This window comes from Orycteropus afer, unplaced genomic scaffold (assembly GCF_000298275.1).
Source record: "Orycteropus afer afer isolate SDZICR_OR568_19922 unplaced genomic scaffold, OryAfe1.0 scaffold00103, whole genome shotgun sequence".
NCBI classification, from domain to species: Eukaryota; Metazoa; Chordata; class Mammalia; order Tubulidentata; family Orycteropodidae; genus Orycteropus; species Orycteropus afer.
In genome coordinates, this window is record NW_006921690.1 from 5,685,733 (window position 1) to 5,703,211 (window position 17,479).

The following is a 17,479-nucleotide window of genomic DNA, read 5'->3' on the forward strand; positions in this document are numbered from 1 at the left end:
AAGGTCAGCCATTCAGGCAATATGTGATCAAGCCACAATAAAAACTCTCAGCTTTCCGGTTGGCGACAACCTGAGTATCTTCGTACATCATAACTGGGAGGGAGGTAACACAGTCCGGGACTCCAAAGGGAAAGGGTGACCGGAAGCTTCGCACTCGGACCCCTCCCAGACTTTGCCCTATGTGCTGCTTTGGCTAATTCCAATTTGTAATGTGTCTTTTCACTGTAATAAAACTCTAAGTATAGTGCTTTCCTGAGTTCTGTGAGTCATTTCCAGCAAATTATCAAACCTGAGAGTGGTCATGAGGACTCCTGAATTGGTAGCCAGCTGGTCTGAAGTAAGGGTGGTCCTGGGGAAACCCAAGCTTGTGGCTGCTTCTGAAGTAAGGGTAGTCTTGTGAGAATTGTTCCCTCTGACTTTGCAGTTTGGCTAACAAATATCATTTATTTTTAATAAAAACTTCAAAACTCTTGAAAGAAAATTCAAACCAGGCAACTGAATTTAAAGGTGCTCTGGTGGTACAGTTGTTGAAGTGCTTGGCTGGTAACCAGGAGGTCAGTGGTTTGGGGAGAAAGATGTGGCAATCTGCTTCTGCAGAGATTTACAGCTTTGAAAACCCATAGTGGCTAAGACACTTGCCTGCTAACCAGACGGCTGGCGGTTCAAACCCACCAGCCACTCCTCGGAAGGAAGGTTGGGCAATCCTACTTCCGTAGTGATACTGCCTCGGAAACCCAAGGAGGGGTCGCTATGAGTCGGGGCCGACTCGACGGCACATAACAACAACAACAACAATGGGGCAGTTCTACTCTGTCCTATGGGATCATTAGGATTCCAAATCAACTCCATAAGAACAGATGTGGTGTTTGGTTTAACTAAACTTAAGTGCCACGTTTCAGATTTAAGTGAAATCTTACATATTCGATAGAAATGCCAGCTTACCAAGTTTTGGATTAAAAGTCAAGAAACACAATTCAGCAGCTTACTACATTTTCTTCCCTGTCAGCACTGGCCAGTTACTCTTGGAGCAAAAGGAAGACAGTGCTTTAAAAAGCAGAAGCAATGTGAATGTGAGCAAAACAGAAAAATAAAAGAGTGTTGCTTTGATTTTAAGGTTACCAATGTTTGGTGCAGATAAAGCAAAACTTTAAAATGGTTAGGCTAAAGGGAAGTGAAATCCGACTATTGCTACTAACTCTAGACACATCTGATTTCAAAACCACATAAATGACACTGCATCGAATCAGGCCTAACAATTAGCTCCGGTTGTTAGGTTGAGAAAGTAATATATTTATGTCAGGTATGACTGAAAACCACATTAGAGGAAGCTTTAAGTGAAATTCTGTCTGTTTAGGTTTCTGACACTTACCTTCTAGGACTGGCTATTTCTGAAAATGAGTGAACGTGTTATAGGTTGAGTTAATTAGGCTAAAAGGTCACCTCCCACTCATAAAGTTGTTTTGAATACTATGGATAAAGAAGTCATCCATTAAAATATAAAGTACAAAATCTAACGTAAGTACACAATTGCAAATGTCATTGTAGTTATTTATTTAGATCACATTTTTAAATGAGATAGTGCCTTTAATATGACTTTCATAGTCCATCATCCACTGCCATTCATTCATCCATTCATTTGTTCATTCGGATATATATACACTCAAGTAATATAGAGGTGGCGATGGGGAAGGTATTACGGAGGTGGAGATGGATGTCAGGAGGAAAGGAACGGTAAGACTGCAGCTCTGGTAGAGAAGGGATGAAGAAAGAAAATAACAGACGTGAGACTGGATGAGAAGAAAACTTTTACAAGTCTGTAAAATGTGTTTGAGGGAAGTTGGGCACTAACAGTTGAATCTATCATTATAACAGACATGCACCTACAGGTAAAGGGATGTAGGCTGTGTTTTATTATCAATAAAGCAATTTATAGTGCTTTTCCATGTACAAACCATTTAATAGCGATTATCACATTTAATCCTCACAGCTACAGTGTGAGTAGTGTTCCCGTTTTACAGATGAAAATACTGAGGCCTGAGGGGGAATATCATACAACAGTAAGAAGGCAAGAGGGGCAAGACTCAAATTTAGATCCTCTTCCTCTAAATCAGGTGCTTTCTGCACAATCCCATCACAGTCTAGTTAAGTCAGATTTATCAGAGAATGTCAAAACTGGAAGGGAGTTTGGAGACCAAGTCTAGCCTTCTCCTCTCTAGGTGTTGGGAACGGGCTCTCATTTGCCCCAGCTAGTATATAACAGGTGGGATTAAACCGCTGGTTTACTAACAGCTCCCAGTCTTTCCACTCTATTACCACACCTCAAGACGAAAAGAATCAAATGTTATGCATGTCAATCAGCACTGTATCAAACAGCAAAACAAAAAAGCTATTCCTTTTGAAGCTATAGGGAACCTACTGGCAACAACACCTTCCCCTACACTCCCAGGAATTTTAAGGCTTTGGAGGAATGAAAATAAGCACCTCCACAACAACAGTACTGCTAGAATAATCCACTCCGTTTTGTTGGCCAATATACACATATTATATGCCTATTATGTCAAATCTTCTAATAACTTTCTTCACAGAGGAAAAAGTTCCCATACACCTGTCTATTACATTTAATCAGACATAACATGAGTATGGTTCTTACCTAAAGTATATGTGTAATTCGCTTACATGGTTAAAAAATCAGATTTAAACCATCTAACCAACATTTGCTGAGAGCCAACAAAGTAGCAGTTATTGCTCTAGACATTCATTCATTCATTCATTCATTCATTTATAGGACTATATCTAAGAAGCTTAGTGATACTGGCTTAACTCTCAAGGCTTAACTTTATCCACATAGAGTGAACTACTGCCAAATAAACTTAGCAATTTCACACAAAGACACTTAATCTCTACAAACCTGTTAGGCAGGAAGTCAAGTCACATCAAGCAAGTATGCAATATATAGAACCAATTCAGTTCTGAGGAAGGGGAACTTAACACTCCAAAGGCTGTTTTGTTGTGGAGTGAGTGTTAGAGGGAGGAGCCATAAGTAGGTGCTGAGTAAAGGTTTCCTGAGTGACTGAATGACTTAACTTTCCTGGCTCTTAGTAAGGATCCTATCGGGTTCCGGGAAGAAAATCAGCTCACTTAACTTCAAGGAGCAATAACAGAACAATTCAATATGAATACTGTGATTCTGAACTTTGGTACCTTCGTCCTTGGCTTCTGCAATTTGTAGAATTCTGGCAGCGGACACCAAGGTAGTGGGGAGCCCAGAAAGTCCTGAAGTTCTCTGTTATTTAACCATCAAGAGGCCAAACGGAACTCTGTCAATCTAGGAGCCCATGAGGGACAAAAGTCTTCTAAGAATTACAAAAGAGCTATTAAGATTTAGAAAAAATGACTGCAGAAAGTAGAGATCCACTCTGTGCATCTGGGAAAGCGCCCTTTCCTCATCCTTGTAAGAGGAGAACAAACTCCAAGCGCTCTGAGCCGGAGGCAGGCAATAGTGTTGCCCTGGGTGCTCAGAGCTTCTCAGGCCAACTGCCACACAGCAGCCTCTACCTCAGGAACAATTCCCAAAGTAACCTTATTGAATCCATTAAAAAGATGCCATTCTGTTAAAAGTACTCTCAGATAAAGACCGCCAATTTAGTGACCCCAGAGTCTCCAGGGTTTTCTGCCTAAGAGTGACACAAGACCTGAAGATATACCTGGCTCTACCCTTTTTTCCCTTAAATATACCACACTGCCACAAAACGAGAACTAATTTTAATAGCTGATCTGCTTACATACTTTCTATCTGGGCTCCTGTAGCTAGATCAAGTCCTTTGTATGAATGCTGGGACCATCACAAGTCTTAAAAATACCACAAACCTAATTTATCTGATCCTGCTAGGTCTGCTCCTTCCCCTGGAACAGCTAGCTGCTTTCCCCTCTCTGATCACCCCCATTGCAGGACCTGCCCTCCAAAGTGCAACCCAAGTGGTCCTTAAGTCTTCCTTGAAAAACCAGCATCACTTCTTTTTCTCGCAAAGAAGGAGCAGAGAAAACAACTCCTTGCAGTGAAATGTGGCTTTTTCCCCTGGCTGCTCAAGATGGCTGCTGGCCTTTCCGAGGCCTTTTTGAAATGGCTTCCAAGTTTCTTTTAGCTTCTTGTCCAAAAATCTTTATGTGCTGGTAAATAAATGCAGCATATATTTCTGATTACAAGTACACAGTACCTTCAGAGAGCAGTTTCTAGCCAGGTATCTGGAGAAGTCACATTTTCTCCTAATATAACCATTCATGTCTGGTAGTGCTAGACCGTAGACAGAGTCAATATGCCCCCGACCCCAGCCCTCAACCTTAATGAAGGGACTCCTTATAGTACTCTCCCCCTGCTGTTCTGGCCTATGGAGATCACTCAATGATTTCATGGCTCTGCTTCTGACATAGTATCCCTGTCTAAAATACTATACACACAAACATACACTTTTATTGTTCCCACAAAACAGATCATCTGTGGGGTCCAAACCACTCTTTCACAGTCGTAGGAGGTGCTAAGAATTCTGGTCCCTGAAGCTCCTCAGATAAATATTGCTCAAAAAAACAGGACTTTTTTTTAATGACTTTCTGATCTAAGAGATTAGTGAGCTAGGGCTATTTTACCTGAAAACACTTCAATCTACTTTCCAAAATTTTAATTCAATCAATACATCTGTATATTGTATCAGCCTGAATTTTTCAATGAAAATTCCAGACGTTTTGTCTACATGTGTGTGCATGTGTATGTATATAAAACCCACTGCCATCAAGTCGATCTGACTCACAAAAATCCTCCAGGACAGACTAGAACTGCCCCAGAGGGTTTCATAGGATGTAAATCTTTCCAGAAGCAGACTGCCTCTCCTTCCTCCACTAATGGGTTCTAACCGCCAACCTTTTGGTTAACAGCCAAATGCTTTAACCACTGCACCACCAGAGCTCGCTCTCTATATATGACTTTTAAACATTGAAACTTAAGAAGGAAAATTTAAAATATATATTGAAAAGAGAGAAAGTACTAAATGGGGGGGGGGTGAGAAGCAGTAAGGCTGGCTAGCTCTTCAAACATAAAATATCTGGAGGGATAAAAAGTTGGGGGCTGTGAGAAAGAAGGGGCAAGAGTCCTGGCTTGGTTCTTTTACTCTTGGGTGGCTATCAGTATAGGGTATCTGAAAGAATATCTATCTAGATTGCAGAAGAGAAAGGTTCCAGCTTCCCTGGAGAGACAGGGCTACTACAATCATGGTAAGAGAAGGGAATGAAGACACCCAGGTAGTCAACTGGTTAAAAGCTGAGTGTTACCTATAAAACTCAAGATAACAAAAAGCTTCTTTGATTTGTAAACTTGCACTTATGAACACAATCCCACAAAATAGAATTCAGTGCATATTTCCACACCTTTACAACAGTGATACACACTACTCTTCTCTTTGGAATCAGTGCCATTAAACAGAAATGTACTAAATAGCTGTTTTCCAAAGCAACGCTATAGTGGAGAACAGGTATTCTGAGTTAAATAAATAACACTGCTGTAAGGAACATACAGGTTAGGATTTGACAAGGCTCTTACTGAGGATCACATCATAGTAGGGACTGAAGACCATCTTGTTATAGTTGACGAGGCGAACAAATTTAATAGCAACTTCCTCCAGCTCTTTCTGAACTGGACCCAATCCACCAGGTACTGTGGGAAATGGCTTCTGATGACCTAAGGCAAGGCAGGTTTCTAAGAAGGTCAGGATTCGGGAATCTGTGATGGAAAAGAAAGTGGGTGGTTGTTTTTCATTCAGAGTAAATTTACAAACTTCTGTTCAGCTTCAGTTCTTAGCTTGAACATCACCTCTTCAGGGAACTCTTTCCTGACCAGCCTGCGTCCTGGTACCCAGAGCACCTGAGCTTCTCAACGCTCGTCCGCACTGTATGCTCTGTCCCCAACCCCCCCCCGGTGGTTAGTTTCATGAGGGTGAGAATCTTGCCCATCTCGTTCTTCACGCTCACCCCAGCACACAGCACAGCACCCAGCAAGAGGCCTGGCCATGGTGGAAGACCACATAAGAAAAGAGGGAAGAAAACTAAAGCAGGCATTTTGAGTTCAAAACAAAAGAGAATCAAGAAGATTCTAGCACTGTCAGTTTGTGATCTATCTCTTCCCACTAAGCGCACATGAAAGAAGTGTTAAGTTTTTTTCTTCAGCGCTTTTAATGGAAGACCATGGAAGTTGTAGGCATTTGTGAATTGCCCAATTCTGAGGGTTGACCCTTTCTTTAGCCCAACCCCCTCTACAATGTTTCTGCACTTTCCTGCATGTCTTCATCAGCCAAAAACTATTTAATTGAGTCATTACTGCTTGTGGTTTTCACTAGAGAAACACCTGTTGTTGCTAGTTGCCTAGAACCAATCCTGACTCACGGTGACCCCATGTATGTGGAACAGAACTGTTCCATAAGGTTTTCAAGACGATAATCTTTTGGAAGCAGATCACCAGGTGGGAGGAGCATCTGGATGGGTTTGAACTGCCAACCTTTCAGCTAGTAGTCTACCACTTAACCATTTGTCACCCACGGACTCACAAAAACAACTGGTACATTTATATTAAATGGGTTTTTTCAAATGACATGTGCCATGCCCTCTGCCCCTACAGAGATTCTAATGTATTCCTGGTGCATGGAATATCTTCTCAGGTAGAAATGTTTTCATCACACTGTAGTAATTAATCACACTCTCTCCTCACTCATCAGCACTCATAATCCCATCAACAGCCCTCCTATGTTCCTTTGGAAAGGACTTCCAGAACACCAGGGGACACATCCCTGCTGCCTACCTCCCCCAAAACATACCCATGATCTTGCGAATGGGGTTGTCTGGACTGGCAACGGCCTGGATCTGGCCCTTGAGCACGGTCTCCATGTCTGTGGTGAAGGGGGTGCCACACAGGGTGAGGCAGCTGCTCACCTCCACGCAGACTTTCTCCCCAATGGCAGTCAGGGCATCCTTCAGATGGAAGGAGCTTGAGCAGAGAAGGGAAAGGAGAAGCCAGGGGAAGAAATAGCCTATGAATAAAGTGCACATATAACCAGCACAAACATCCCACTCCCTGACAAGAGTTACAATAACATATCAATGGAATTATGCACTCAACAGGCAATGTTACTCTTCTCACCCCCAAATTTCCCAAGTTGTGTACATCTGACTGGATTGGACCTTTTTTTCACCTCTTCTGCAAGAAAGGGCAGTGGGAACAAGAGGCTCAGGTTATACCAAGACAAAGACCCAAAGCATGACATACTGCTAACATCTGTATGGTGAAACAAGAAGCTCTGGTGGCACAGTAGTTTAGGCATTTGGCTGCTGACCAAAAGGTCAGTGATTCAAACCCACCAGCTGCTCTGTGGAAGAAAGATAGGTCTGTCTACTTCTGTAAAGATTTACAGCCATGGAAACCCAATGGGGGGTCTCTATGAGATGGAATCAACTCGACAGCAGTGAATTTGAGTTTGGTTTTGGTATGGTGAGAGAGACCTGGATCTGACCTAAGAACATCTTCAAATATCTCTGGAACGTGGCTTATGAGCAACACACGAGAAACCAGAAACTGGCTGGCCATGGGATAGAAGTGGGAGACAGAATTTCCACTGGACAGTCTTTGTACCTTGTGATTTTTGAAACATATGAATGTAATAACTACTTTAAATAAAACTGAAATTTAAAAGTTAAAAATATTAGCACCTTGATTCCCTGGACCCCACGCTCTTCTGAGCACCTATGAGGAACCCAGATACCTCACAGTGCTGGGGCACTCCAGCTTATGGGTATTCTGTGAGAAGGTAATTGCCTTTGTTCAATGTCTAGATCCTTTGGACAGTATAATTAGTTGGGAGTAATGAAGAAAGCCCTGGGACTCACCTTCCAGCACCAACTCTGGGCTAGCCACCTGGCTACTGGGTGGATTGGTAAGTGCAGGGCCAGGTTTCTGGGGAAACATCCACACTGGGCCCCCCATTGTTAACTTTGCCAGAGCAGCTCTACAGGGAGGGGCTGCAGGTAAGATCTCTGCTCAGCAAACACCCTCCCTCAGCCTAAATTAGACCACTGGACCCTTACTCATGTCATGTGCATATACATATGCACCTCACTGTACTGGACACATGCATACTTTGTACCAACTCAGCAATAAAATCCCTCCATTTTGTAAGAATGTGAATGTTTGGGGGTCACTTCCCTTGTAGACTACTCTGAATTGGAACTGATCAGATACAATGTATACTTAGAATCATTCAAAAATATTCTCTACATGATATAAATCACCTGAAATAACTTGAGTACAGGGGCAGATACCACAGCTTGCATATGTATAAATATGTTAGTGCTAATTAATAAATTATTATTTTTATACCAAGTACAAATTATCCATGTGAAATACACAGAGGGCAGAAAACTTTAATCACATACATCCAATTCTGAGAGAATACAGCTTGCTTCTTTTTTTTTTTTTTTTTTGCTTCTTTTTTTTAAAATTGTTTTCCTGAGTCTGTATTTTTCAAACTGTGAGATGGTTGTGAAATCAATTCAGTGGATAGCAACAAGTATTTTCTTTTTAATGAAACAGACTAACAGACTATATCATGCAGTAAGCATAGTTAGGGTAAGTTTCATTTGTGAGGGTTTTTATTTCAATTACATATGTGTATAAGTGTGTACTAGCTCACAGCACAAAATGTATTTCTTATTGTGGGTCCTGATTACAAACATTTGAAAGTCACAAGACTAGAAGAGCCTTGCTAACCCCAGTGTTGAGTCTAACTTTGACCCTCTGCTGAATAAATCTTGCTGGGGTCTTCACCAGGTAAACAGACAAGTTAGAAAGCAAGGTGTCCTTCTAGGTTCCTGGAGTGTGCCCTCTTGATTCTGCCTTACCCTGGGATACCCCCACAGCAGTCTTCTCTCGGCCACCCTGCTGCCTCCTATCCATCCATTTATAAATCTACTCCACAGCTCTCAGCCACTTACGGCAGATGCATATCTGTTAGCAGAATCTTGACAATCATCTTGAGTTTCTCAGCAAAGTCGGCCTGGCTGAAAATTACTGGGGCTGCCATGCTGAATGTGACCAGCAACACAGCCCCCAGGATAGTAATTTGCTCCAGCTGGAGCTGGAGCTCTTGGAAGCGGGCCTGGTCCATCAAAACTGTCTGTAATGAACATGAAAGAACAGTCATCACTGAGCTGTAGATTTGAGCTGGTCAGCAGGAGGCAGTGGGACCACAGTGCCTCCACATGCCTCCATGGCTTCCCTCAGGATTTTCTAGAGTCATTTCCCAGCAGTAAGAGTGTCATGTGTGACTTATTCTTCCATCTCAAAAAGAAGGCAGCATAGCACACTGGTGAAGAACATGATACAGACCTAAGGGTAAATCTGGACTCCATCATTAATAGCAGCATGACCTCATGTATGTTTCTTCAACTTTGAACCCTATGCAAAACAAGGATTCCTACTTCAAAAGGCTGCTTTAAAAGATGAGCCAAGATCATGTGTATATAGTAGCTGGCAGAGCCAACATTCAATAAATAGGAGTTATATCATTAGAAAGAGTTCCTGGGTGGCGCAAACAGTTAGGCACTCTACTAACGGCCCAAAGGTTGGTGGTTTGAACACCCAAAGACACTTCAGAGGACAGGCCTGGTGGTCTGCTTCTGAAACGCCACAGCCTTGAAAACCCTATGCACATGGGGTCGCTGTATGTCAGAATGGATGCAATGGCAACTAACAGTAACAACAACTTATTAGAAAAGAAAGAGTAATGACGTTCAGAGGTAGGGTGACCTATTCATCCCACCTTGTCTAGTACTGTCCCAATTTTAAAACTGAAAGTCTTGAGTCTTGGGAACACTCTCCATTCCAGGTAAACCAGAACAGCTTGTCACTCTACAGGACATTTGAGGGAAGATGGGAGGAAATTTCTTGAGAACTGAGACTGTATTTCTTCACTTGGGAATATCCCTTAGCACCTGACACAAAAAAGGCTCTCAAGAATTGGCAAATGAATAAATAAAGAGCAAAATAAGTAGTAAATACAGAGAGGAGGAATGACAGCTACTCTGGAAGCAGCCAACGAGAGCTTCCAGGACTGCTCCTCCTGTGTTGCTAGCCACTCCATGAAGACACCCATGGATCCCCCCTATGCCAAACCGTGGGGTGAGGAAAAGATAGCAGAAAGGCTGAGGAAACCTGGTTTTTGACTTAAGTTTTTACAGGTTCATCAAATGACTCTCAAGGCCCAGCTTGCTGTAAGAAACACACATACAAAATCAAAGCATTAATAATTTGGATTCTTAGCCCAGAATTCTTCTGAAGAAGATAAAAACTTTCTTTGAAGATTGAGAAACCTAATGTTGATAAGCCTGTTGAAACATATATATCTTTTTAGCAATACTTCCCAATGCAGACGTATTGCTCTGGGCAAATCTACTGCAAAAGACCTCTTCAAAGTGCTGAAGAGCAAAGATGGCTCTTTAAAGACTCAGGTGCCCAAGCCATGGTGTTTTCAAGCATCTCACATGCAGCCCAGTGAAAGCTGGGCAATGAACAAGGAAGAACAAGGAAGAGTTGATGCTTTCGAGTTGTGGTATTGGCGAGGAACACTAAAAGTACCACGGACTGCCAGAAGAACTAATAGAGCTGTCCTGGAAGAAGTGCAGCCAGAATGCTCCTTGGAAGTGAGAATGGCCAGACCTCCTCTCACCTACTTTGGTCTTGTTGTCAGAAGGGACCATTCCCTGGAGAAGGGTATCATGCTTGGTAAAGTGGAGGGTCAGCAAAAGAGGGGAAGGCCTTTGATGAGACAGACTGACACAATGGCTCCAGCAATGGGTTCACATATAGCAAGGACTGTGAGGCTGGTGCAAGACCAGGCAGTGTTTCTTCTATTGTACACAGGGTTGCTATGAGTCAAAGCCGACTTGATGGCACCTAACAACAACAAAAACAACATTTTACTTAATTTCACAACAAAGCAGTGGCCTTGCTTTCTTGAATTCTGGCCTCCCAAAAGTATGCAGTACTTGAGTTCAGGGTGCAAAAAATCTTCAAGGACCAACTCTGACAGAAGCAGAAGTGTTTGCCCAGTGAACACACCATCTTCCCCATAGCTCAGTATTTTAACAAAAACATCAACCTGAGAACCGCCCTCCAGGAGAAGAAAGCTACTATTTAGAAAGGAACATAACCCCTCCCCTATTAACACACCACTCCCAGGTCTTCCTCCTGCACAAAACAGAGAACTCAGAGGCAAGATGTGAAACTTCCTAAAACTAAAAATAAGGAAACTTAAATGAGACTGATATTTAAAGTAGTAGCAGGATCTGTAGCTAAAGAAGCCTGAGTGCCCTCAAAAAAAAAAAAAAAAAAAACTGGGGGGGTTCCATACAGCAAGTCAGATATTTGCAGACAAAATAGAGGAGAGACCTTGTTAGTCATACCCTTAAAGGAATATTACAGTTAAAAGAAAGGAATATAAAAAGCATAAAAAGGAAAAACTATTACTCAGCATGGAAGAGAGAGAAGTTTCTTGAGATCAACCTGGAAAAGGTGGCTAGCCACTGCAGATGTGGTTTTAATCAGATGAATTAAACATGATAAAAGTTCAGCAACACCAACTGGGACTCTCACCCATTGCTGGTAGGGTCATTAAACAACGCAGCTGCTTTGGAGTACAGTTTGGCAGTTCTTCAAAATGTCACCACACGACCCAGAAATTCCACTCATAGGTATGTACCCAAGAGAACTGAAAAACTGTCACACAAAAACATGAATGTTCATAGCAGCAGTATTTATTAACAGCCAAAAAGTAGAAAAACCTCAAATGTCTATCAACTGATGAATGGATAAACAAATGGTGGTGTATCCATACAATGGACTATTGTATAAAAAGTGAATAAAGTATTGATAATGCTATAACATAGGAGCCCTGGTGGTGCTTGAACCCACCAGCTGCTCTACAGGCGAAAGATGCAGCAGTCTGCTTCCATAAAGATTACAGCCTTGGAAACCCTAGGGGGCAGTTCTACCCTGTCCTATAGAGTCACTATGAGGTTTTTATAATTCTATAACACAGATGAGCCTTGAAATCATGGTACATGAAAGAAGCCAAACTAAAAAGGTCACATATTATGACTCCATTTATAGGAAACGTCCAGAAGAAGCAAATCCACAGAGGCAGAGAGGTAGTTAGGCTACGGGGACATGGGGAGTGGCTCTGTTAATGGGCAGGGAGTGTCTTTTGGGGCTGATGAAAATGGTTTGGAATTAGTAGTGGTGATGGTGGCACAATTTTGCAACTATACTAAAAAGAACTGAATTGTACATTTTAAAAGGATAAATTTTATATGTGAATTGTATCTTAATAAAAGCTGTTATTGAAATAAAGCTCGGCAGCACAAAAGAAATAGGAGCAGTTAGAATACTCAGGAGCACTCACTTCAGGGAAAGGTCTCTCGAGGTGGTCCCATTTCAGAAGCTTCAAGTATGCACAATTCTGGACAGCAACAGGACTTGGCATGGTAACTTCCTCAGAGCTAGCAGCCCCTCCCCCAGCTGGCAGGGAATTTTTATACTTCTGATTCATAAGGTCATCTGAGGCTTCATCTAGCCACTGGGTGACAAAGTCTAAAGAATCTGTGAAAAATAAGACTGCAAATATTACTGAGACAATTAGGAAGTGCATTTCTTGAAATTACTTTAGGGAAGATCATCCTGGAAGTGTGGTAGAATATAAAGTGCAGACTTTGGAATCAAATCGAACTAGCTGAGTGATTTTACTAAAACTAAACCAAACCCACTGCCATTGAGTCGATTCTGACTCATAGCGACCCACACTGTGTTTCCCACAATGCCTTAGGCATTGTGCCACCAGAGGAAGTCATAATCCCTCGGAACATCAGATTCCCAAAATAAGGAAATTTACCAGGGTTTCCAACTGGTTTAAAATGGCTCCACCATAAACAAGAGCAGCATATGCATTGTACAATAACCAAATCTGTTGCCTGTAATATTTTGACCCGAGAAGGAAACAAACAGATATGACCTGCTCAAAGATGGCAGCCAACAGTGCCATTATGAATGTGTGTTGTTCTTCTGAGTCTCGCCAATAATCCAATCTCCCTAATCTGGCTCCTGAAACTAACAGGAATAATGGCTGTGGAAGGACTTTTGGACAACTACATTGTTGGCAGGACTTTGGAGAGTAATACACATTCAAAGCAGCATGGTTGGCCACCACCTTTGAGTGGGGCACAGCTGTTTCTTTCCTACTTGGATCAAAATACCACAAACAACAGATTTGATTGCCATGCAACACACGCAGCCCTTCATTACAATGGCAATTACGGAACCATTCTGAACTGGTTAGAAGCCCTGAAATTTACAAATACAAGACCCACCTCATAGGCTGCTATGAGGATTAAACAAGATAGTAAATATAAAGCACCTATTCAGGGCTTGCTACACACCAGTGGTCAACAAATGTTGATTCTCCTCTCTTCCAGCTCACCACTGCATGAGAGGTGATGGCTCTAGTCTGAGAAGTGGCAAAAATTCTTGCCCAGAAACAGATGGGATGAGTTTTCCTATGTAAAGTGTCCACTGCACTGAAGCTGAGGCTTTTTCCTTGTCTAGGTCTTAATCTAATTTCAATGTGGTTTACTTTCTGCCTTACAGGAAGTGAGCCCTGTTATGTGTCTGATGTAAATCACATGTGATTTGGAGCACTGTTCTGTGAAACACTCAGGTGGCTTTAATTCACCATCATGCTCCTAAACTTTTCTGAACTGAGGAATGCACTAGTTACACAAGAGAAAGAATACAAGGCTCCTGTCCTCATTATCTGAGTGAAAAACACTGCTATCAGGTCCTGTCAGGCCAACAGAGGCCTCTTACAACCAAGCAGGCACCAGAGTCACGGCTGTGGTCTACTCTTTCACTGATGCAAGATGATGCCCCTTCTGGCTCTGTCAGCACATTGATCACACAGAGCTCAGTTCTGAGTCCCGGGCCTTGAGCTTCACTCCCTCTTTAGTCTTCTACAGACCAACATTCTCTGCAGTCCACCAGTTTTGGGAAACCGGCTTTTATCTTGAATAAGTACTAGACTCTGACACTTCTACTCCAGCAGCCTGGATTCTGGTACCTGGTTCTAATGCTAAGATTCTTCAGTTTACAAACCTGTCTCCTGTCACCCAAGGAGCAATACAAGGGCCCTGGCAATGGTTGAGATTGTGAGTTGTATGGTCAATCAATTATGGTAAAAAAATTTCTCAAAACCTTTTTCACATGAGTAAAATGGAATTTAAAAATAGTGCCTTCCTCACCCATGTTCATCACAGCACTATTTACAACAGCAAAAAAGATGGAAACAACCCACATGCCCAACAACAGAATGGAAAATCAAACTATAGTACATACACATAACAGAATACTATGCAACCCTAAAGAATAAACAATCTGCAAAACACTGCATAACATGGATGAACTTGGAAAACATATTATACTGAGTGAAATAGGTCAATCACAGAAGGACAAATATTGTATTAGTTCATTATTGTAAAAAGGAAAGGTTTATATATGAAAGGAAACTTTCTTTGTTGGTTGCTAGGGGTGTGAGGGGAGGGGAGGGAACACTGCAAAAAAAAAATTAAAATAAATAAATAAATACACACACACACACACACACACACACATTGACCCAAGCCACTTTAGTTTTGTGTATTTCATTGTTACGTAAATTATATTTCAATAAAATGTATTAAAAAAAAATAGTGTCTTCCTCATAGGCTTACTGTGTTAGACTATATACAGTAATCCTAAAGGCTTTTGGGACTGGTACTTAATAAATATTAGCCATTCTTCTTTACTACTACTGCTTCTACTCTGCTCTTTTCAGGACTCCTTCAGCCTCCCAGCATGTCCTCAGCCTTCTGTGTCTAGGGCTGGAATAACCAACTGCTTGGGCTTTCGTTTTATCTTGTGACCAGCAAAGTTAGAAGCTTAATGGGAATTCATAATAAATTGCATCTGAAGACTGCAATTTAGCTAGAACATCACATGCTAATGCAGAGACCAAACGGAACTCTAGAAATCCAAGTAGGACTATTTTCTTGCAGTCATTTGAGAGGGTCTTAAAAATGAGACTTTTTCCTGGGTGTGAAGCCAGAGGATTGATGAGTACAGAACAAAAGCAAAGTGAAATTTCCTGCTGAACATCACACAGAGAGGAAGAGTGAATTAAAATATTCACAAGAAGTTTGTTCTGTTTTTAAAACCAGGAATGCAATTTACCTCAAACTGTGTTTTCATTAAAAATTCACTTAGTTTTGTACTTCTTCATTCTTTTTCATTTCTATTCTTGTTACTTATATTTCTCTTGTAGGTCAATATAGTTTTCTTTCCAAGGCTTAGCAACTGTAGATGTATTCCTAAAGTTTCATGTTTTTCCTTCTTCAAATTAGACCATTCTTATACTAAAATTTTACTTTTGTTTTTAAAATAATAATCATTATGCAATAAGCCACAGTAACTTAATTGAAAAACAGACAACAAAAGAGCACTACAAATCATTAAACATACTTGGTTGCTTCTCCAAAAGCTCTTGAAACTTCTTCCTTTCATATTCAATTGACTGCTGCATGAGATGCGGCCTAATGCTACTGACGGCAAAGTTCGCCATGTCCACTTTCATGAGGTCTAACACAGAAAAAATTGCCCTGAAAGAAAAGAGATGAACCGACTCAGAATCAGAAACTCTTAAAAGCACAGTTTTAAAAAGAGTCAGTTGATTTAAGTCTTTTCATCTCAGAAAGGGTAACAAGTTAGAAAAGTCATGAGAAAAATATTAAGAAAAACATTTAGAACACACAAAAATTTAAATAATTTAAATGTTTGAAAAGTCTAAGTTTTTAAGCTCCTTTTTGTCACTCCACCTACATAGGTCCCCCAAGCAAATATAGATCCCCTCACTGTCTTTCTGGCCCAAAACTCAGTTCTTGGCTCTGAATGGTCCCTCATGGCAGCCACAGAGGAAGAAGAGCCTAAAACCCAAGGTTAAGGGTACAGAGCTTATCACCACAGTTTACACATTCAAATAGGTTAATTCACTTTCCCAAGAAAATTAACTTGCTCTTTTCTCCTCGCCCCTATTCCAGTCTTAGTTTTAAGGCAGGTTTTATGCTCTAGTTTTGATGGTAAAATTGCTAGTTCAGACTCTGAATGTGCCCAAGGGGCAGAGGTGACCTGATGCCAAAGTTCCTTCAACGCTGCCTGTCATATACCATAACCACTACTGCCAGATCTCAAGAGCTGCTGAGTGGCCTGCTTGCACAAGGTAGTTAAGAACCCAAGATGCAGGTTTAGGTGTGTCCCACACAGGAGGAAGAACAGGATCAAATGTCCTCTGAAGTCTGCTGAAGCCTTCTGGGACCAGCTGTAAATATGTCACAGAATAAACTCACCCATGCATAATATAATTATACATGGGAAATGATACACTGAGGAATAATTAAATTCTTCTCCAAATTTCGAGCCCTCCCTCTGTCATTCTGTCTACCTCCCAAACACATGGGCAGTCCACTTCTCTTGGAGGGCATTCTGCCTTTCCATAGAGGGCATTTCCAACAGTTCCCCAAGTCCACCCTGAAACCAGAGGCTCTCAGAAACTGCCTACTGGAGGCCCACTACTGGAAGTAACCCTCAAACATGTTTTGTGTTCAGTGCTTTTAAAACATCTGGGTTTTCAGCTTCTCTTTTAACAACACCAAGAAAAGCCAAAGGGGCACATTACATCATGATGGCCACAATTAGATGGAACTAAGTGCTCACTGCTGCCTCTTTTATACAGGGCACAGACCCTCAAGTTTGCCACAATTCCCCGAGTCCCTTTCACACTTTACAAAAGGAATTTGAGTTTGTTACAAGATATTTTGCCAGAGGACTCTCTTCCAAGCAATTCTTCATCCAATTGATCATAGATTGTAAGGTCTTATCCACTATTTTAGGAGCTCTGGTAGCATAGTGCCTAAGGCACTTGACTGCTAACCAGAAGGCTGGAAGTTCACACCCACCAGCCACTCCTCGGAAGGAAGATGGGCTGATTTACTTCCATAGTCATACTGCCTCGGAAACCCAAGGAGGGGTCACTATGAGTCGGGTCCGACTCGACAGCAAATAACAACAACAACATCCACTATTTTATTTCTAATATTTAGAACCAAGAACCATGCCTACCACAAAAGAAGGGCTCAATAAAATGTGTGGCATGAATGAACAAATTAAGGACTGTTATTAGGGGATCTTTTTTAACTTTACACTGCAGGGCATTTTTGTATGTACTAAAGAAACGAGGGAGCTCTGGTAGCATAGTGGCTAAAGCACTTGACTGCTAACCAGAAGGCTGGCGGTTCAAACCCACCAGCCACT

General features: G+C 41.6%; 1 protein-coding gene across 1 annotated transcript in view; it reads right to left on the reverse strand.

Annotated features, from left to right (window-relative positions):
* Positions 1 to 5,564: 5,564 nt before the first annotated feature.
* TCP11L1 (t-complex 11 like 1) overlaps positions 5,565 to 17,479 on the reverse strand; it is a 34,659-nt gene continuing 22,744 nt past the window's right edge. Inside the window, exons 5-9 of the mRNA XM_007943277.2 lie at positions 15,635 to 15,771; positions 12,492 to 12,688; positions 9,025 to 9,206; positions 6,855 to 7,024; positions 5,565 to 5,767 (exon numbers count right to left, since the gene is read on the reverse strand). Of these exons, the coding sequence (XP_007941468.1) occupies positions 5,565 to 5,767; positions 6,855 to 7,024; positions 9,025 to 9,206; positions 12,492 to 12,688; positions 15,635 to 15,771 (889 nt within the window). The remainder of the gene's footprint in view (positions 5,768 to 6,854; positions 7,025 to 9,024; positions 9,207 to 12,491; positions 12,689 to 15,634; positions 15,772 to 17,479) is intronic.